A 22,207-nucleotide genomic window follows, 5' to 3' on the forward strand; every position below is an offset into this window, starting at 1 on the left:
TCCCAAGGCCACTTATTCCTTGGATCCTAAAATGCCTACTGTCCATTTCATATATCAAAATGTTTATGAGTCCTTGACCAGGAGTGGTTTTCTATGACTTGTTATGATATTTCTGTTTTTTTTTATTATCAAATGCTTCTTATATAGAGAATGATGCTAAATGAGTGCCTCTGTCTTCAGCACTTAGTTTAGGAAATGGAATATTATTGCATTGGAATCTTTGTAATGCATCATCCACAGAAGGCAGAAAGTTAGGGAGCCGGGGAAATGGTTTCTCTGGCAGGAATCAGTTCTGGGTAGAGCCGCAGACAAACTGGGCTTTTTATTCTGCTTTCCAATGACATTTCCACCGATCCCTCTTCGATTTGTCATCCCTAATTTTCAAGGTGTGTGCCCTGTGCAAATTTCTGGCTGTTTCAGGGACCCTCTTACAGTTTCTTGATGGTGACATCTTCATGACATGCTGGTCTCCACCCCACCCTTTTACTCATGGCCCAGCTCCAGGCTCAGTATTAAAAACTGTCTCAGGAGATAGGTGACCATGGGCAGTTTTTGTTTTCCTCCCCTCTGGATTTCTGTTCAAATTTACATTTCTTTCTCATTTGGTTGCATGGTCCTATATACTGTAATGGCAGGTGTCTGCATCACCTGAGATTTGGGCCCAGCTAAGTCTTGGGGTAGGAGCTGCGTATCCAGTTGCAATAGGCCTTGTGATACGCAGCATACTTGGCATCTCATTTTTGCGGGACTGCTCTCACTCATCTGCTCCAACCCCAAAGGGCAACCCAGAATCAGAGTGAGTCACCCCTGAGCCGGGAGCACTTCAGCACACTGCCCTTGCTTCCTCGGCTGCCTGTGTCCCGCTTACATCTGGAAGACAGATGTGGGTTCTGTGTCCCTGAAGGCAGGTGCTCCCTGGGCACAGGCTGTTCAGGAAGCCTTTCCAGAGCCAACTCCAATGGCCTCATTGCTCTCTCTCCATGTTTCAGTTTGAGGAACCCTGGTTTGTATCTGCTGAGTGACCACATTTTCTGCTTTGCTGCAGATCTGATGACCGTGAAGAGGCCTCAGTTCTCCCTCTTCTCCACGCAGGCTTCAACCGGGTATGTACGAGGGGACTGCACTCCTCCCTGACGCTCCCTTTAGAGCAAAGCGCACAGCCGTGAGAGCTATTACAGGAAACAGACCCCAGCACTGCAAGCCAAGAAATGGAAGCAGCTGCACTTGCGGGGAGCGGCAGTGACCAACACGTGCTGGTCGACCATTTGCTTCTGGCCATCTTAACTCCATCTATCGTAGCAGCTGATGCGTGATGGCAGTGAAATACCGCTTATGGCAGATCAAAATCCCGCAGTCTCAAAGTGACCCGTATGGCTCCGTCTTATCAGTCAGGCTCAGCACGTGCGTGTGGTTGTAGAAAGAGGATATGCCATAGTCACCACTTAGGTTCTAGGCTCACCAGGGGCCTGCCCGGAGCTTTTAAATTGAGAGCAGCAGGCTCGTGCTGGTTTGTGAACCATTGTTTAACATCAGAAAAAGAAAAGAGAAGTCTCCAATTTGAAGGGTAACTCTGTGAAACACATTGATATCAGCTTAAAGATTAAAACTGATTGTCCTAGGCAAGGAGACATAAACATATAATTATTAGGATTTCAAGATGACGTAGAAGCTGGATTGCAGTCAAAGCTGTGTGTGGGCAAATGGAAAGAAAACAATGGAATTAATTTAAAATAAAGAAGAGAAAGTAGAGTGGAAACAGAAATGTGAATATTAGACGGTAATACAGAAAATTTATGGAGTCCTTCCTTTACATTTTATGATAAACATATTTGTTCCTACTGTTTAAAAAATTACCTTCTTTATTTTAGGTTGACTTCTGTAAATTTTATTGATTGTCTACACTTAGACAAATGATCCTATGAGTTCATGGTGTTTAAGTACTAATGGTGTCTTGCTATTCTTGGTTTTAAATTGAAATCCTTGGTTGTAGATCACGGGGAAGCAGTAACTTCCTTTGTGCAGTAGTCTAGTCTCCCTGTGCTTTGGCATGCTTCAGCCTAGAAACAGAACTTTATATAGATGTGAGGCAGTGTTGCTTGGTAATGTGTAATGGAAACAAATGTGTCTAGGTTGCAACACTCCACACTACCCTAACACTTCTTCCTGTGTGTCTGTAGTCTCTTCTTGTGACAGCTGGCATTTGTCTCTGAAAGATTGCCTTAAGGATGCGTAAGAGAATGCCTATGAGTTTGGGAATTGAGACTTGCCAGTCAGCAAAGAAGCCATGTGACTGCCATTCTTTAACTCGCTGGTTTTTCTAAAAATAACTCTGAAAATATTCACGTTTTATTGGTGTCACATGGACCACACCGCTCCACCCACGTCCCACACTGACCTTTCCTAATGTGAGCCAGGACTCTGAGAGGATGGGGACACTGGCTTTCTTGGTTACGTCGAATTGAAGGATGACCTTGATATGCTCTTGGCTTTATCAGTTAGGAGGGACATCAGTCTTGAGTGGCCCTGGAACTCTGCTTCCGTTCAGTGATCTTCCTCCACAGTTTGTGGCTGGTGTCATTTTGAAGATAGTTTCTTCACTGGAAGACAGAGATTACGTGTCTATTGACCGGAAAGCTTAGGAGGGAATGATTGTCACTCTTTAGGTGACAGATATTCTTAAGAAAACAAAAGTCCGCTGTCTTCTTTTGACCTGTCTATGCTACTCCACAATGTCTCCTGTGCCCAGGTCCCCATGTGTCATACACATTGAATGAACCCGTGGTGAATGGGAGCTTACAAGACAGTGCCTACCAGGGACTACATGGTATCCAATTTGGTCAAGTTCCTTCACCAATGGGTCAGAGTGCCCCAACCCCTCAGGTTTTCTCCCAGGGAAACACATGGTGCCCATAATGGTTTTCTCTGTGTGCTGCGGCCTTGCCGCCATGGAGGCCAATCTCCAGGCGGCTGCTCTACTTGTCTGGGGGAAGATCTTGTCTTTGGCAGCTCTCTCTCCAAGTACCTTCCAGATATGCCAGCTAGTCTTGCCTTCTGTGAGGTGTTTCTCTTTCCTGATTTGTTTTGATGACATCGTTTGCTGAAACTTGGCTTTGTATGACTAGCTACTGGGCCAGCCTGCTGGTCTCTGAGCCCTTGGCAGGGATCCAGGAAGGAACTGTACCATCAAACATACCCCAACCACTCTCTTGGAAGCCTTTGGAGCCCTGAGCACATGGCCAACTGCAGTGGTGCTCAGCCCACACTGCACTTTGTGGAACCTAGCGTCTTGCCCAGTGCAGCTGCTCTTAAGCTCACCTTCCTGTGCCTTTTTATTTAAAGCTTGTAATGATACTTATTCATCCCAACAAGTGTTTATGGGGCGCCATGCGCAAGGCAATGTGTAAGGCGTGCTGGGCTCACAGCTGTGAGCCACACTTCTCCCCGGAGAGACTTCCTTTGGAGTGGGAAGTCGAGGAGCCACAATGTGTTATTTATCAGGCCCAGTTCCAGGTGATTTGCTTAATTTTTCTCAACATATGAAGGATTTGATATTTTCTCCGTTTTTTCAGAGGAGGAAGCAAGACTCCAAAATCTGAATAGCTTGCAGAGCCATCACAAAGCAAGGCTGCAGCTGTGCATGCTCACTCCTCACTCTGTCTTACGGAAATTCCAGCATGTCTGACCATCATTGGCTGGGACAGTTTCCACTCGTCAAAACACTCGGGCAGACATGAATGTCAGTCAACTCTCCCTGTGACTGAAAGAGCAAGCGCTTCCTTCCTGTGTGTATTTGTGGCTTTCCTTTTCTTAGTCTCTCTCTACTCCACTCAGATAATCAGTGGCCTATGGGAAGTTAGAGGAGAGACCATCCACTCCAGATATATGTGTGTGTGTACGTGCACATGTATGTGAGCCCACACTGACATGCTGAGGTAGTCTGGAATCCTGGTTTCCTTCTCACTAGTGTGCTAGCTACATGCTTAGAAACTTTTTGCGAAGTTTCCTTTTTCTTTATGAGGTAAAATGTAAGAAGACATTTTCTTCGGTCTTAAGTAAATCTATTTCCTTACCAGTTTTCCTTGCTATTTTTCTGCTTTTCTCTTTTCTCAGATGAGTGTTGACATGTTCATATAAGAAACATTAGTATAAAATTGAGTTTGAGATTGTTGAGAAGGTTCATAAAGTGCACATGTCACCGCTCTTTGATGAGTGGTTTGCACACTGTATTTTGTTTGACTTTGCTTATGCATTTACTCAACCCACCAAAGGTTTGTAAATAAGTCAAAGCTTTTTTTTCTAATTGAGACGAAGCTAAAACAGACCATTTCAGAGTATACAGTGCAGTGACATTTAGAGCATTGGCGATGTGCAATTCCTAACCTTGGTCTCCTTCACCCCAAGTTCCCACTAATCAGTCAGTCCTGGTCCTGCTTCCCAAGCTCTGGCAAGCATCTGTAGTCTGTGTGTAAGGATTCATCTGTCGAGGTAGTTTACATAAATGGAATAATGTAGTGTGTGGCTTTTGGTGTCTATCTTCTCTCACTTAGTATTCTTGAAGGGTTTGCATGCTGTAGCATGCATCAGTATTTCATTCCTGTCTTATGTCTGAATAAAATCCCACTGTGTGTACATACCACAGACTGTGTATCCATTCATCTCTTACTAGACCGCTATCCTACCCCATAGCCATGTAAATTAAGCTGGTGTGGACCTGATTCTACAAGGGTTTGCTTGATGTAGCCATTTTCAATTCTTTTGGTTATATACATATAAAGTTTAATTTTTGAATAGCACACTATTTCCCCCAGTAACTAAACCATTTCATATCTCCATCATCAATGTACCTTTTTACTAATACCTTTTTTTAAGTATACCTATTCCAGTGTGTATGAAACGACATTATACTATGCTTTTGATTTGTAGTTCTTTAGTCTGATGAGGTTGGACATCCTTCATGTGTTTGCCAAACAAAGTTTGTATGTTTTCTTAGAGAAATATCTACTCAAATCCTCTGCCTGGTTTTTCATTTGATTGTCCTTCATCTGCTGTTGAGCTCACTGATGCTTCAAATGAGCTCTGCATTAGGCACCCAAAAGATTCAGAAAGAGGCAAAGAACACACCCATAAAAATGCACTGATGGCACATTGCAGCCCAAGCATGCTGCATATTGAGTTTCAGGCAATTGTTAAAGGATAAAGCCGGAATGGTTTGGTAATTGACACAGTTTGGGAGGCACGCTGGGCTCTTGTGCGTTTACTTTGCTGTGACTCCTCATCATGAAGCTTGCCCCATCTTTGTCACGAAGTGGAGCCAAGTGCATCACCTGCTCTGTTGTTTCTCTGACATTTGAACAATCCTTGACAACTTTTCTCTGCCATCCCTTCCTACCTACAAGATGTCTTGCATAATGAGCTACCTGGGGGCAGGAACAACTGTTGAGTTTCTCTGTTTGACTCTCTAAGAAATAATTGGAGACGTCTTATGCATTATCTTTGCTTTCTTTTCAGAGATTTATGGAGAATAGCAGCATAATTGCTTGCTATAATGAACTGATTCAAATAGAACATGGGGAAGTTCGCTCACAGTTCAAATTACGGTATGTAGCAAAATAAGACAATACTTGAGGTTAAGGATTCTTTAGAAAAAATCTTAACTGTCAACAGGCCGAAGTTCACAGATTTATAGCTGCTGTCTGGGATTTTGAAGCTAGTTAGACTGCCAGCCAATGGCAGTATGGTAACTGGACTCCTTTGATATAATGAAATAAATTGAAAGTATGTATTTTTTGACAGTATCTTTCACTGTTTGTGGCAGTGTTAAAATCGTGACTTAGGAAGTCCTGATCAATTTTTGTGTAATTAGACTGAGATTAAGAGCAGCTTTTAAGAATCACTTTCAAATTCTGACTTCCATAAATTCATAAATTCCTGTTGTGTTGTTATAGTCGGGGAATCCAATAGGTACATTTATTACACTAACCATAATAATGCCTACGCGGCGATCTCATGAAGTGTGCCCGTGGCCTCAGTATGCATGGCTTATCATTGACAAACCAGCTTTAGGCCTCTTGGTAGGTATGTAGTGCTTTAAGAGGCAACTTCTCACTGGCTCTACATTCTGTGTGTGGGTCTTTGGGTACCATCTACTTAAAGGCTCTCTTGGAACATCAGGGTCCTAGCACCTGCCTCGTTGAGCTAAAGCTCTGCTCTGGCTTGCTGTACACACCTAATTTCTTCAAGCCGCCCTCTTCGAGCCAGAGAACATGAGTATACCTTTGACGCTATGGAAAGACTAGTTTCTAGGAGCTTCCTGCCTCCTTCAGGGACGTCTTTGCATGGCTTCTCTCTCTGGCCAGCTAAGAGGTCCCTCTTCATACCTTGTGCCCAGTGCAAAGACCAAGAGAAGACCTCCCTACCATAGTTATACTTTTAACCTTCATTACTTATTTTGTTTCCAAATCTGACAGAGTAGTTTTAAAGCTAATTTTCTCCAGTTAGGAAGCAAAATGATTGGCATAGAGCCACAGAAGCAGGTTGCCAGGGTCTGGGTAGTTGCTTTTGGTGATAACAATGGTGTAAGAAATGAAATGATACATTAAGCAGTCACTCTCTTAGATGGGAATGTGGTGTTTTCTGGTGTGTGTGTGTGTGTGTGTATGTCTCTGTGTGTGTGTGTGTGTGTGTGTGTGTCTCTGTGTGTGTGTTTTAAGGATGTTGATGTTACCACCAAACTGAGTTTAATCTCTGCCCATCCCCCATGGTGGCAGAAGCAGATGACTCCAGCAAGTTGCCCTGTGACATTCATGTGTGTACATGTACATTAAGTGCATATATTTCCTGGGAGCCTCTATTGACTTTAACTAAGAGTAAAACAACTTAGAACCTTGAGTTTTGATGGTTTTGCAATAAATAAAAAGAGAAAAGAGATTTCATTGGGGTTTGTTCCTTTAGCTTTATTTCTTACAATAAAAGCAGATGACCCATCATCATATCACTGTGACCAGGACCCCCTCATGCTGTTTTAAATCAGTGCTTCTATAATCTTAGGCAACAGAACATGTGATGGCCCTGTTAGATGGTGCCCCAATCTGATTCCACAGAGATTCGAGCACTGGGGTTCCTTCAGGGAGGTTCCCTCACCTTGACCACGGTGAGCAGGGCTCAAGCAGGCCTGGAAGTCTGAAAGCAATGCCCCAGCCAGCCCCTTCTTTAGGTCACTGTGCTGCTGAGATCTGTGTAGACAAGGATGTGGGGGGGGGGAGCTCTCATGGTCTCATCACAACTACAAGTTTCTCAGCTCCTAACCCCATGAACACTACAACTGCTCATCTGCTCTCTGACAGGAACTGGTTGGAGGAGTTGAACCCATTGCTAGGGAATGCTAGGCTCTTCATGTTAAACCAGCTTGAAGGGAGTCAATGGATTCAACCCAAGACACGGTGGCCCCAGGAAGCAGGGCTTGGCTCACTCGTGGATGCTCCTTCCTTATCCACCTGTGACACTGTTGGTCCTCTGTCCTTCCCCCAGCCTTGCTTGAGCTCACTTCCTTAGGGAGTGCATGCTCATTACTTGAGTCTCCCTGGGCCTACAGAATGTGGAGCCAGCAGACAGAGGACAATGATCCAGACAATGGCCCTGCTCCAGCTCTTTAGGGAATTCAAGGACACAGAGAGCATCTACCTGTACCCAAAGGCAGACAAGCAACTATGTATGTCATTTTTTAAAGACTGGGAAATGAGCTCTTTATTATACAATGCCAGAATAATTATAGTCTAATTATGTAATACTTTCCCCTACAATTCCGCCCCCCAGCTGCAGCTAAATATGTAGCATGACTGTCATTCTGCAAGGACACAGCCTGCACTGCATGATGCTACCAGTGTTAAAGCTGGACGCTTCAGTCCAGGACTTTGAGAATGGTGGCAACCATCTATACTTTACAAAACAAATAGGTCATTCAAGTCTGATCTAATGGAGCAAATGATGGGGCTTACCTGTAAACTTCCTCTGTGTAGAATATGTTTTAGGGACATCAGACCTAATCCCTTCCATGCACATTTGTTGAGTTACTCTGCTGAACAGAGTTCATAAATAGCCATGTCCAGGATGAGCCAGTTAAATGGTGAACATGTAGCATTTCTAGTGTTCTCGGTTTCTTTATCATGAAAATACCTTGTCATAAAATAAAGACAGTGATTAAAATAAAGATTTATTTTAGTGGATTTACCAACCCAGAAGAACAGAACGAAACAGAGAATTTTCAGTAGAGGAGTCTAAAATGGCTGAGAGGCACTTGAGAAAGTGCTCAACATCCTTAGCCATCTGGGAAATGCAAATCAAAACAACTCTGAGATACCATCTTACTCCTGTCAGAATGGCTAAAATCAAAAACACCAATGACAATTTATGCTGGAGAGGATGTGGTGAAAGGGGAACACTCCTCCATTGCTGGTGGGAGTGCCAACTTGTACAGCCACTTTGGAAATCAGTATGGAGATTCCTCAGAAAAATGGGAATAAACCTACCACAAGACCCAGCAACTCCACTCTTAGGCATATATCTAAAAGATGCCCATTCATACAACAAGGATGTCTGTTCCACTATGTTCATAGCAGCATTATTTGTAATAGCCAGAACTTGGAAGCAACCTAGATGCCCCTCAACCGAAGAGTGGATAGAGAAAATGTGGTACATTTACACAATGGAGTACTATTCAGCGGAAAAAAAAACAATGGAATCCTGAAATTTGCAGGCAAATGGATGGCACTAAAAGAAACCATCCTGAGCGAGGTAACCCAGTCACAAAAAGAGAAACATGGCATGTACTCTCTCATATATGGATTTTAGACATAGCTCTGGGGAGTGCCAACCTACAATCTGATGGCCAGAGAGTCTGGAAAACAGAACCTTTATTCAGTGGCTGAAGGCACTGAGCTGAACTCAAGAAATCCAGTGACAGAGAGGGAGGACTGATGACCAAAGGCATTAAGACTGGGCTGGTTTAACCCCCAGAAACAGCTGACCTGACAAGGGTTAGCTCTTGAATCCCAGACTGATGCCTGGGAATCCAGCATGGGACTAATTAAGACCCCCTGAATATGGGTGTCAGTGAGGAGGCCTAGGTAATCTATTGAGCCTTGAGTAGTAGATCAGTATTTATCCCAGGTATACAAATGGACTTTGGACTCCCGTCTAACAATGAAAGATGCACTTTCACCCTCAACTCTTGGGGGAGAGTCCAGGCCCTCTCCTGGATGAAATGACAGACTATGGACACCCCCATGGAGGGCCTTACCCTCCCTGGGGAAATGAAGGGATATTGGGGGGGTTGGTGGGAGGTCACAGGAGGAGGGGAGGGAAACGGAGAGGGAACTGGAATTGACATGTGAAGCAACCTTGTTTCTAATTTAAATTTAAATTTAAAAATAAAAAATATCTAAAAAAAAAAAGAAGTTTATGCTCGTACAGTTCCAGCGTTTCTTCTCATTGTTAGTGTAGGATTTGCCCAGAAACCATGTTTATTTTACTTAAGCAGGCTTCAATTTTGGAAAGATCCAGGGCCTGATGGGTGAATGTCTTGTGGAGCACCACATCTCTCATGAACACATATGACTTTTGTGCAGTAGATGATGTGTTGCAGCAAGTGGGCATAGAGCTGTGAAGACTTAAAAAAAATCATCCTTTCTCGTCCACCTCCTGTGACGGCCACCAAGTAGCAATCCCATAATCCCCCTTGCCTGTTCTTCTGTCTGCCTGGCTAATTTTGAGCCTCTGATTGGATATGAAGTTGTGTTCAGAATCTTCTCAAAAGCCATTGCCTTGCTCAGCCCTACTCTTGTTGAAGGTAGTGTGTGCATGTATGTGCATGAGTGCGTGTGCGCATGTATGTGTGTGTGTTCTGTTTGGGTAGAATCCCGATGAAGTACCTTTCTGAGATATGCAGAACAGCACATGAAATTCCAGCCACAACTGATCAGAAAGCAATGGGATTCCTGTGGTCTCAGCGGCCCAGCACCCTGATTGTAAGGCTGCACAACCAGGCACTCCACCTTTGCCATTGTGTACTTAGCACCCGCTGTGTCTCTGTGCTGTTATACCTACACCCGGGGACAGTTGCCTTTCCCATCTGAGCCTTTGAAATCCTTAAGAAGGCACAGAATGAACAATTACATTATCCATTTCCCCCCTCTGTTTCTTTTTTCCTCCCAATTTTATAACCTCTAACCCTAAGGATAAAAAGTAAGGACATCTGAGAATGCAGTTCATGGTTCCCACGAGCAGAAACTAATAAGGCTACAGTTTTTCTGCCTGGAAAGTATGAATAATTAATACCAGCAATTAGGTTCCCTGGTTCTAGGAACATGACTCAAATCGATTGCCCCATTTTGCTGTGGCTTTGTTTAAATAGAGCCATCAACCTAAAGAGGTTGAAAGAACCCAAAACGTCACAGTTGATCATGCGTGGTCTGGTAGGGATAGAAAGGTGAATAATATGTCGTTCCTGTCCCTGCCAGTGACCCTTCATGTCGATGGGCAGTGTAGGGGTTTGCTGTGTCCTTTTGAGTGTTACATCTACTGAAGTGTTTAGGTTTTATGGATAACCAGATCGCAACGTACAAAGGATGTTGGACTTAAGAACTGCCTTGAGAGCAGACAACATGAAGAACCCATTTGCACATTTAGTTGAGATGTACCTTACAGAAAACCCTATGCCAGAGAGGATCATGACAAGATGTGTTCATTAGAACTTAATTATCCAGTTCTCAAAGCTGACAAATTAGCCTACGTGGAGTCTGTGTCTCCACGCATCACTTCTGAAAGGTTGTTAGTATCTGGAGCGGCTTTCCCATGGAGCTGAGCTCAGTCTAGACCAGGTGTCTGGAAACTGCTTTTGAAAAGCCTGCCTCTTATTTGCCTCTCAAGAGGCAGTGCGGTGCTGACAGTAATAACAATCTTAGTATCCTTGTTAATGTCTTGCTGATTTTATAGAACATGTTTACAAACACAATGGTGGTAGTTAGACAGTATACAGTACAAATTAATCAGGTGCACAATTAGAATGAAGAAACAGCCTGCAGGGCTTAAAGAATGTCAGTGGCATGAAGCGAGTCCCATTCTCTGCATCTCTGACCAGAGCATGGATGCTTGCCTTACCTACCTGTATGCAAATAGCCTCATCTCTGCATTCATAGAAACAATCTTCATCCTTCAGTATTCTGGGGTCCTTCCCACTGCAGGCTGGTTAGCTTGCTGTTACTGGGTTCCAGTAGACTCAGGAAAAAGATAGGTTGCAATTAGTTTTTCTTTTCTCTGGAGGCTTTGGCAAGCCTCGGAGAACAAAGAACCATGGCTCTACAAGTAGTAACACCTACCACACACTATATTGTTCCATGTGTGGTCCTGAGAACTTTGAGAAGTGCCTGCGTAAGTCATCTGTTGCTCTGATCATTACAAAACCCCATGAAATACATGTTCTTACAGTCATTCTTTAGATGGGGGAAACAAGGACAAGCAAAGACCAGAAGGTGCCCAGGATCCTATAGCGGGAAAATACAGTCCAATTTTACCCAATGCTCTGTCAAAGTGGCAGCAAATTACACTACCTAATGCTAGGAAAATAACAGTAAAGAATTTGCTCTACAAGAAGAAATATCCATCCCATAAATCAACATTTTCCTTTCTTTTTGTTTTTTCTTTACACTGTGTAAGAAAGTCTTCCCTGGCTTTAAACAGTTCATCTAGATAGTAGGTTGCTGTGTTGGCTATTGGCGTATTTGGAGATGTTTTCTGTGGGTGAGTTCATGAAAATAAAAACTACAATCGGAGCCTGATTTCAAATATCTCAGATACACAGGGGAGATCAGCAAGGAAAGAGCCATGCAGAAAGCTCTACAGGTGTAAAGAACTGGACGAGGGAGGATCGGATCGACCTGCCACTCCTGTCCAGTGGGTGTGGCTATAGGCAAAGTGGCATTGCAAACCTAAGAAAAGGAAAACAAATGTTATTCTGTGTGTTGCAAAAGACCAGAGTATCTCAAGGTCAGTTAAAGCCGGGCTAGGTTCTTGTAATCAACGGGAACTTGCCCTTGTCCATGACTATGACTGGCCATACTACAGCATTGCCCGTTGTATTTAAATGTTAAGACTTGAGGGAATATAGCTGTCAGATCATAACAGTAACAGAGTGTATAGAGCCAGTGACTCTGGGGTCTGTCTATGTTGCTAAATAAACAAAGTTCAAACAATGTTTGTATAGAACTAACTCTGATCTTATGCATCTTTCAGGGCCTGTAATTCAGTGTTTACAGCGTTAGACCACTGTCATGAAGCCATAGAAATAACAAGTGATGATCATGTGATTCAGGTATGGGACGAAGCCCTTTGCATCATTAACACTAAAAAAGAGCCTTTCAGGTTCTATCCATCTCTTTATTTCAAAAACTTCCCCATAATTTTCACATATTTGCACCATTTTCTTGAAGAAAGGAAAAATCAGTGTATGAGATGGCTACTGATGCACTTAAGAATTGACTATCCAAAAGAGAATAAAAGTTATTTTATGATTTATTTTTTTAATGTGTGTGTGTGTGTAAGTGTGTGCATGTGCACATGAACACACGTGTGTGGGTGCCTGTAGAGTCCAGGAGAGGGTGTCTGATACTCACGAGCTGCAGTTATACACAGTTGTGAGCCACCCAATATAGGTGCTGGGAACTGAACCCAGGTCCTCCAGAAGAGCAGCCAGTGCTCTTAACAATTACCTCTCTAGCCTGCATAGGATAAACTTATTGATTCAGATCAGAAGTCATTATTTCCTAGGTAGAGGTGAGAGAGAATTTTAGGCCGTCTATAAGGACGGTATTCACACGGTTGTTAGCAAATGCTTCTAAGTGGTTATGGGAGCAGAATACTTTAAAGATACATGTTCACCTGCCATTGGTACTCCATTGTAAAGCACTTTAGGACTACTGCCGTTTTTCTCAAGAAATGCACACATAGAGAACCTTTGACCTGCCTTGAAGAGCACTCTGAAGTGTCCACTGATTGGTGCTGGCCTGGGTGCAGCTGGTGTGCAGTGTCACTGAGGAGCACTTGCATTCATCAGTGACCAGCACACCATGGCCCCTGTGGCATCAGCCTCTGCTTGACCTCCCTGGTATCCCCAGTGTGCACACAGGCATGCCTTGCTCCTGTACCAGGTCAGAGGTACAAAGGGCCCACCACACCTTGTCTCTATCACGAGAGTCTCACTGGGTAATCTCAGCTCAGTTCTGTACCTTGGAGAGGTAGATGGGGCAAACTGAGGCCTAGCAGAGGGCCAGCAGCGAGCACGGAAATCAAGTTATTTTGCTACTCCTGAGCCTTCCTGCCTGGCTTCATTTGGGGCTATATTTAGAATATTTTTGACTGCCCCTTGGAATAAAACTGAAGGCTTCTATACATTGCTGGCTATGTTTATACCTCCTGCCCACCACTCCATATCCTAAACGGCACGGAAAACTGGGCACGAGCCCCATGCTCACGTGCAGACATGACCCTTCTTCAGTCCTGCTCAGGGGGACATTGGCTTTGCATCTGCCTACGTCACAGTGGGTAGCCCTGCCCTCCAATACCTTCTCCACCCTGGACAGGAACGGAGTTCTTCGCCCCATGGCCACAGTCTGTGGTTAGCAAACCCTGGGAGAAGTAATGTGACATGTCAAACAACATAAATCATCCCCTTGCTCCCGTCTCTTCCATGGACAGGTGTGAGGGTGGTTGGTGCCCACACAGGGGAAGCTGCTATGTTGAAAGGGACACTTGGCTCCTGAAATAAGCTGTGCATGTGAGAGGAAGGGCAGGGAAGTAGAGCAGGGGGCGGGGTGGGGAGGGGACACCCAGCTGACCCTCACCTGGATTCCAGGGTGACACATCAAGGACATCACATAAGTCATTGGCTCGCATCAATGACCCATCTCAGGATGCTTGAACAGACAGCTGAGTGCCTGTGGGCATAGGTGATACACTTAGAATTTAGAAGCAGCATCTTATGTGTCAATCCGCCTATCCCTGCCAAGTCCATGCCTCCTTCCACATGAACCGTCTATCTGCATTTGCTCTGAAAACATTTCATGTGTCCCATGTGCTGGCACAGCTATTAGCATTTTATACTCATTGATCTCTCAAGCAACCCTGGGAACCAGGTAGTGTTATTGTAGGTGAACAAACACACACACACACACACACACACACACACACACACAGAGGAACAGAGAAACAGTCACCTTCTCAAGGTCCCAAAGGGTTTGAATATAGGTGCATTGGTTCAGTCATATATGCTATGCCTCTGGGTTCTGAGGTTTCAGGATCTCCAACACAAAAGAAAGAGCCATAACCATTACTCAGATTTACAGAATGGGAAAGTGGAGCCCACACGTATGACAATGTAGGAGACAACCAGCACATCAGGAAAAGAATAAACTCTCCAATACACCCATTTACTCAGTGGCGGTTTGTTACATAATGTGTCTCTAAATACAGCTCTGGCCTTCACACCTGAGAACTTCAGGTCCTGCGAGAGAGAAGGACAGATTTCAAACTCAAAGAGACTCATTGGAATTTACGACATAGAAGTCCATGGGAGCCCTTAGGAATGGTACCAACTCAGACAGAGCAAAGGTCAAAGACGGTTTCCTGGAGGAAGAGGCGCACTGGAGTTGGTGGAGGAGAAATGAGGAAGGGCTTTCTCAGTAGACAAAGAGTGTAGGGGAAGCCTAGAGAGGGAGACGTGCTGTCAGCTCAGCTGACGTGTTCATAGAAGCTTTGCTCCCGAGGGAATACCCTCCCCAGTGTCCCTGCATCACCCACTTCCTGATGGATCACCCTAGCGAGGGGAGGGTGGGAATGGCCAGGGCGAGTGTTTCTGGGGCTGCAGATGGATGGAGATTTTTCCCAAAGGAACTGTTGACCCAGCGTGCTCACATCTGCCGCCCCTTGTTCTCTCGGCTGCGGCTACTCGTGTGATGACTGTATCTGTAAAAAGAAATTGGTGGAGGACTGGGGCCTGGGGCCAGATGAGGCAGTTGCTCCAAATTCCAGAAGTCCCCCCCCCCCCCCCGCAGAACTTTGCCCTTGACCCTCTGAATTTGCTGACCTGCTAGCACACCGTGGGCATCCTCTCTCCTTGCTCACCCCAAACCCAGCATCGGAAGAGCATTGGCCCTATAGGCTAACTGCATTTGTCATTCACGTTAGGTTAGGGTGCTCCCAACCATAGCATTGATTAGTAGATGGGAAAGCGGAAAGACATGTAACATCAGATAGCTGCATTGCGGGGTGTGACTAACGGAAGATGCAACGTGATGCCTAGTGTGTGCCTAGTGTGTGCTAGCCTATTCGTTGTTCAGTGGTGCTGGGGGCACCTTGCATGTGCCAGGCAAGTGCTGTGCCACCAAGCTGCAAACACAGCCCTCTTCCTACCTTTGTTTTCCGATGAGGGTTTCCTTATGTCCTGGGGTGGTAGACAGCAAATAAAGTCCATCAGAGGCTGGGGCTACTAGCCCAGGGTTTCCTGCTGAGGTTTCTTTGCATGTTCACAGAGGACCGGGATGTCACATGACCGAATCGATTGCCGTATGTGTGAGGGTACCGCTCATAGCAGATGAAGGAGGAGGGGCCTGCATTAGAGAGTGTTGTCCTGGGGACACTTGGCTCTGTGTGCTTGTACCCCACAGCCTCCCTGTAGGGCACACTGATCTGTAACCCCTCCTACTCACAGTATGTCAACCCCGCCTTTGAGAGGATGATGGGCTACCACAAAGGGGAGCTTCTGGGGAAAGAACTCGCTGACCTACCTAAGAGTGACAAGAACCGGGCAGACCTCCTGGACACCATCAACACGTGCATCAAGAAGGGAAAGGTGGGTGGAGCCCCGAGCCACCCACACTCCTCCCCTAGCGCCCCGCCCCTCCACGTTTTAGTCTTCGGTCTTTTACACTGACTTTAGTGATGTCAAAGTTCAGGGAAAGGGCTTCCCTTTGCAGTTTGCCGAAGGAGTTGCTGAGTTAATTCTCGATGCCAACATGATGACGCAGGAGCTGATTGTTTGGTGGACAGGCCACGTGCCCCCTTGCATGAATATACCCCCACCTACCCAGCATTGCATCCCTGAGCAGCGTTCTACCCCAGACAGCGGCTTCCCACCTTTTGGTTTCTTGGTGTTTGGGAGAGGGCCTCGAGAGACCTACAATGCACATGGACTGTTAGGCTCTGCTGATTCTGTCAGCTGTCTTCCATCTTGCTTCTGGTCTCCTTACTCACTGCTGTGCAGGATCCATGGGTAGCTCTTCCTCCCCAGCCCCCTCCACCCCAACCTCTGTACTTTTCTGCTGCTTCTGGGGGAGATGAAGGCACAGTGGAGGCGAGGGAGATGTTTCCCGGGCAATAGCTCTCCTCCCTCAGAGCTGGAGTGACCGCTTGCTTCTGAGGCATCCTAATGCTTCCTCACAAGGCTTTCTTTCTTCTTTTTTCTCTATTGTGCAGTAGTTAAGCATCGTCTTCCTTGGGGGGGGGGATGTCAGCAGGGGTGGAATAAATTTGGATTATAAGAATGTCCAAATTACTTTTAAAATCACATCTGTTCGACTTGAAAATGCAACAGAATACTGTAATTACTCCATTTTGGTTTTTTTGCCAAAATAACCCAGCCACAGGTGGCAACCTCAAAGGTCACATTCTTTAGCTGTTTCATATGTAAGAGAGCAAGATATGGCTGCAGGGAACCTCGGTTTCAGAGGTATCTACTCCCTTCCAGAAACTGTGGAGAAAACTCCCTACCCTGAGGCTTCCAGCCTCCAGTCCGGTTCCCAAGGCCCCGTGGCAGCAGGAACCTAATCCTCCCCTTGACACAATCTTATGGAAACTGCAAGGGACCATAGTGACCCTTAGGTGGGAGCCCTCTAGTGTCTCAGGAAGCTGAGGCACTTTGGGAAGGATTAAAGAAGTACACAGATGTGAGCAGATCCTGTTTCCCTGTGTGGGCAAGGTAGTTGGACTCTCTGAGCCTCAGTTTACCCATTTGTCAGTTGGGAGTGATAATATCAGGCCCACGGGTTGTTGTGAAGACTCTGAGACTACTGAACTCTGACGCAGCGGTGCCCTGAGGGAACTCCAGCTGCCCTGGAACTCACGGCAGGCAGCTTGGTAGTGGACATGCGGGCCTGGGGCTCTCTCACTTAGACACGGTGATGTTGACCGCACGGTAGTGGGTGCAGTTTTGTGACGTGTGTTGGAAGTCTGTGGGGAGTTCTGACTCAGCCTGCAAACATGCATTGTGGAAGTAGCTATGGTCTGGACTGAAGGATCTCAAGAGCTCTCTTTGTCCATGTAGGAGTGGCAGGGGGTTTACTATGCCAGACGGAAATCCGGGGACAGCATCCAACAGCACGTGAAGATCACCCCAGTGATTGGCCAAGGAGGGTGAGAGCAAACTCTTCCACTCTTTCTGCTGCGGTTAAGGGCTCAGGCCCTCACGGGCGTTGTGAACCATAGGACAACACACACGGTAGCCCTCATTTGCCCTGTCTGATGTGACCAGCAGCAATCTCTAGACATAGTTTCCCTCTGCTCCCACCCCTGCGTCCTAGCCATGCTCTTTCATGCAGCATCAACCCTGTTCCCCAGCTGGCCACCTGGTCATGAGTGGCCCATTGTCCCCAACACCTCTAGGCGTCTCTGGCTGTCCTTCCCCTTGGCAAGTGAACCCCAGCTAGTACTACTGGCTTCTTCCCTCAGCCCACAGGGTGCTAGCCTTCTCTCTCTGAGGCCCCAGTTTGTTCCATATTGACTCTGAGCTTACGCAGGGGCTCTGAGTGTCCTACAGGTACTAACCTATAACACAAGGTATCTGAACAGGAACCGATGACAGCTGACCAGAGAAACTTGGGGGTAGGGTGTGAGAAATAAAACACCCGATTCATTTTCCTTCTCTCAGTTATATTTTGAGGAAAGGCTCCAAGTGCCAGATGGCAGTCCTAGCTATATCTCCCTGATGAGCCTGGAAACCAGCATGAAGGTCAATACTACATGATGGTTTGACCTCATAAGGGACACCTGATGTGTGACATATTTGGTGAAGAAAATAAGATAGTGATTACTGGGGACCAAATAACCCTCTCACGTACAGTTTCTAGGACCACCTGAGTTCATTTCAGCTCATCAGGTGATTCGAAAGCCAGCCCATTCCGTAAGATCACCCATCTATTTGAAGGCTGCTTCCCTTCCATTTTCCTTGCTGGATTAGTTTGAAAATTGTTCTGCAGTCACTTGAGAGGCCACTGCCTAGTGTTTCTTTTGCAGCTCCTCTCTGACTGGCTTCTGGGGTTTTGGGTCCTGACAGACTGCTAAACAAGGCTTGCCCACCACGGGGAGAGGCTGCCTGCCTTCCCTACAGGCACTGGCTCAGCATAGGGTTCCCAACAGTGGCCATACAGAGCCACAGGAAAGAGTTGGTGCCTGAGGCTGTCACATTGTCCTGATGGCCAGTCCTAGACTGATCCTTTACTGTGTGTTTAACTAGAATCAGAGGGTAATCAAAATGGAGGAGACATGCTACTGCCTGGTGATTTCTACCAGAATAATTTTTTTCTGATTTGACAGATAAGGGAAAGAAGTTCTTTTATCCAGACATGATTTTGTGTTTTCTCTAATTGTAGGCAGAGAGCTCTCAGAGGCAACTCTGATTTACAAATGGGCACATTCTACCCCTTCTTGCTTGGGTGACATTCATATTGCAGGACCCACCACTGTCTCCCCATGTTCTCCATAGAGAACCCTCCAGGGTTCGGTGAACCAGGAAAAAGGAGGGGCAGAGACGGGGGGAGGGGTGTCATAGGCTTCCAGGTGTACAGTCTTGCACAGTGCATTTCACAGTCTACCTGGGGCTGACTTGCACAGGGCTAGTGCATCTGACATCTTTTGTCCTGGTCCTCTAGTGACAATGAGCAAGACCACAGGCTAAGTTCCTGGGTTCAGTTCATGACTTTTTAATCAGAGGATGCTTTCCTCTGGCTGGAAAAAAAAACAAACAAAAAATGCCATCCTTATGATGAACCACAGTGTGTAGGGAGGGCGATTAAGGGAAAATCACCAGTCCCGTCGCTACGGTGAACCATAGTGTGCCATATAGGGTATTTAAAAGAAAAAGAGCAACCGGTGAAATTTGGTCACTGCCCAAATGAGCCTTTGCCTTTCCTGTAGGCAAGAAAATATTTGTGTCAGTAGAATTAAAGCCAATTTTTCTGTGGTAGCATGTCAATGTCTCCTGAAGAGATCCAGGAGTCAAACTCCAGGAGGCAGCTGGAAAAAAAATGGCAGGCCCGTGAGAGATGAGGGGTCACACCAGCCGGGATTGCAGAGAGGCCAGGCTTCCGAAGGAAAACGAGCTTTGGTGACCAAATCGGTCCCGGGAAGGGCCTGGCGTTCAGCTCTGAGGAGACATGTTGTGTCCGTGTGCTGCCTTATTGCATCCTCTTCTTCCCGACTAATCACTGATTGTTTATGTTATTAGGAAAATTAGGCATTTTGTCTCCCTCAAGAAGCTGTGCTGTACCACTGACAATAACAAGCAGGTACAGTATTTACTCAGTGTGCTCTGCCGCGCTGTCAGCTGCCCATGCGTCATCCTCGCCCCTGCTCTCTGCTTGTCTCTCTCCATATCTCCTTGTGATTGCTACCTAAGAAGTGTGTGGGGAAGCCTCTGGCAGGTTGTCTTTTGTTTTCAGTTCTCCACAAGCCTGCCTTACTTTGTTAGGAGTGTGCTTTGGTTATGCTATGCCTCATGGCTCTCTCCAGGCTAACACATTTTATGGGAACATTAGATTCCTCCTCAAATCCAAACAGGAAAAAGAAATGTTCCATTTCCTATCTTAATTTCTTAAACAAATGAAAAGTATATATGCCTGTGAGCATTCGCTCTGCCAGCTCACAGCCAAAATAAGCGCCCTTCCAAATCAGTGCTGTGATTTTTTTCTCTTACATTACATCATGGAGGGCAGTGCATTTTGAATGCTGTCTTCTGAAGTAAAAGAAACTTAGCAAGTTTTTAGGTTTAAGAATGTTTTAAGGTATTTTTTTAATGTTACGGTGTTTTTTGAAGCGTTTTTATGTGATTTATACTTTTGGCGTTAGATCGTGTCATTTCCATCTCATACGTTATCATTTATGGACCGTGAAATATGAAACGCATACGGCTATCAGTGAGCTACTTTTAATTTGTAAGACATGATTTTGTTTTTGAATTTGGCTTTCAAAGAAGGGACAGTGTCCCTTAGGAATTCTGAGGGCACCCGGGCCACAAGCCGTCCTTTCCTCACGTGGTGGGGACGCTGAGGGGCAGGATGAGGTGCGGCTCGGTAAGGAGCTGAACTGGCAACAAGGCCCCCAGGGCTATTCCTAGGGAAGAGTTCAAGAGGGACAGAGGGGATGGGTCACATGACCTCCGTGGAGCCCAGAGGTCAAAGGCATCTGTGGTCCCGTGCCTGACTCCTAAGATCGAGTCCAGCCCAAAAACACATCCTTCCCAACTGAGAACCTAATCTAGCGCAGGAACAACTCTTAGTAACACACACCCTTGGAAAGGAAGGGAGTGGACTGACCCAGGGAAGAGTCATCAAACAGCCACACTGAGACACCTCAGAGCAGGAATGAGGTTTGCAGGAGAGGTGAGAGGCGGAGGCAGAGGGACGCGGATCCTGGTGTCACCGTAGAGATGGGCTTCTGCGTACGGGTGGAGTGGTGCAGGCCGCCATTTTCAGCCTGTGAACCCACAGACGGGCAGAGGTTAGGCAGGGACAATGCACGTCCAAAGCCCAGCATGCCCGTCTCCTGCAGCAGCCATGGCTGCAGGCCGGGGTCTCAGCAGCCCATTGCATTTTAGCAAGAGCTGGGGCTGAAAGTCAGACAGTGCCGGTCACGCCCCCTCACGCCTGTCTTTCTCATCGAATGAAACACTTTCCAGTGCCCCGACTGTCTGTCAGTCCCTGTAAGCGCCACATCCTCCCCCCCCGGTCCTTCGTAGCTCAGCCCAAGAATCATGGAGTAGCTGCTTCTTCCCCAGACCCCAAGGCCCTTTCTCGCTTTGCCTCCTTCCCCGATGTCATAACTGTCTGTGCTAAATTCCTGCCCCCTTCTCCAGCAGTGTCACGGACTTTCTATGCCCGGCTGCCAGCATGCAGTAGGTGCAGCTGAGGCTGTTCTGGGTAGCTTGGGGGAGTGGAGTGTCTCAGTCCTGGCCTCCAGTGAACCCCGCCCGCTGCCCACAGAGAGTGGGCAGGCCACTAACATAGGATGCCAGGACACGGAGTTCGCCTCGCCTCTGCAGCTCTAAATAGAAACCCCTTTGCTACCATGAATCAGCTGCTGTTCTGAGAAGAGTGGAAACACGGAGCTTGGATCCCCTGAGCCATTGACGTCACCTAATGGTGCTGCAAGGCCTAAGAGACTCTTAGAGTTTCCAATAATAAAGCGGCGTGTCCCTGTGGCTGGCTGGAGCACTTCTCCTTCTCCTGAAAGACGCTGAAGCCATGGAGATGGCTCGGGGCTGGGAGGGCTCTGGGAGCAGAGAGACTGTCTGCAGCACTCACTCTGAGGCCCAGCCGGGCATTAGACTCAGCCTGGGGCTTGCCTTTGAGCAAGGAAAGGAGCTGTGCGCAGGAGCTCACTTCTGGACATGCTTGGCATCAGCAAAGGCACTTTTATTTTTTATCTCTGGGCTCTGAGTTTTCTGCCAAGAGGCTGGAAAGCTCAGTAAGGGTGTTAGCTGCACATGCCTGTCCTCTCTTCACACATGCTGTCCTCTCCCTCACACATGCTGTCCTCTCCCTCACACACGCTCTCCTCTCCCTCACACACGCTGTCCTCTCCCTCACACATGCTGTCCTCTCCTCACACACGCTGTCCTCTCCTCACACACGATGTCCTCTCCTCACACACGCTGTCCTCTCTTCACACACGCTGTCCTCTCCTCACACACGTTGTCCTCTCCTCACACACGCTGTCCTCTCCTCACACACGCTGTCCTCTCCTCACACACGCTGTCCTCTCCTCACACACGCTGTCCTCTCCTCACACACGCTGTCCTCTCCTCACACACGCTGTCCTCTCCTCACACACGCTGTCCTCTCCCTCACACACGCTGTCCTCTCCTCACACACGCTGTCCTCTCCTCACA

The 22,207-nt window shown here is 46.7% G+C and overlaps 1 protein-coding gene across 11 annotated transcripts in view; it reads left to right on the forward strand.

Annotated features, from left to right (window-relative positions):
• The window catches only part of Pde8b (phosphodiesterase 8B), a 227,815-nt gene that overhangs the window by 157,378 nt on the left and 48,230 nt on the right, over window positions 1-22,207 (forward strand). For 6 of the 11 annotated variants that reach the window (XM_040729128.1, XM_013126218.3, XM_040729131.1 and 3 more), the window contains 6 exons: window positions 1,046-1,103; window positions 5,509-5,597; window positions 12,286-12,364; window positions 15,758-15,898; window positions 17,369-17,457; window positions 19,547-19,607. In XM_040729128.1, the coding sequence (XP_040585062.1) occupies window positions 1,046-1,103; window positions 5,509-5,597; window positions 12,286-12,364; window positions 15,758-15,898; window positions 17,369-17,457; window positions 19,547-19,607 (517 nt within the window). The remainder of the gene's footprint in view (window positions 1-1,045; window positions 1,104-5,508; window positions 5,598-12,285; window positions 12,365-15,757; window positions 15,899-17,368; window positions 17,458-19,546; window positions 19,608-22,207) is intronic. The other 5 variants (XM_040729127.1, XM_005065642.4, XM_040729129.1 and 2 more) reach the window with 2 other exon arrangements.

This window comes from Mesocricetus auratus, unplaced genomic scaffold, assembly GCF_017639785.1.
Source record: "Mesocricetus auratus isolate SY011 unplaced genomic scaffold, BCM_Maur_2.0 Super-Scaffold_100020, whole genome shotgun sequence".
Taxonomy (NCBI): domain Eukaryota; kingdom Metazoa; phylum Chordata; class Mammalia; order Rodentia; family Cricetidae; genus Mesocricetus; species Mesocricetus auratus.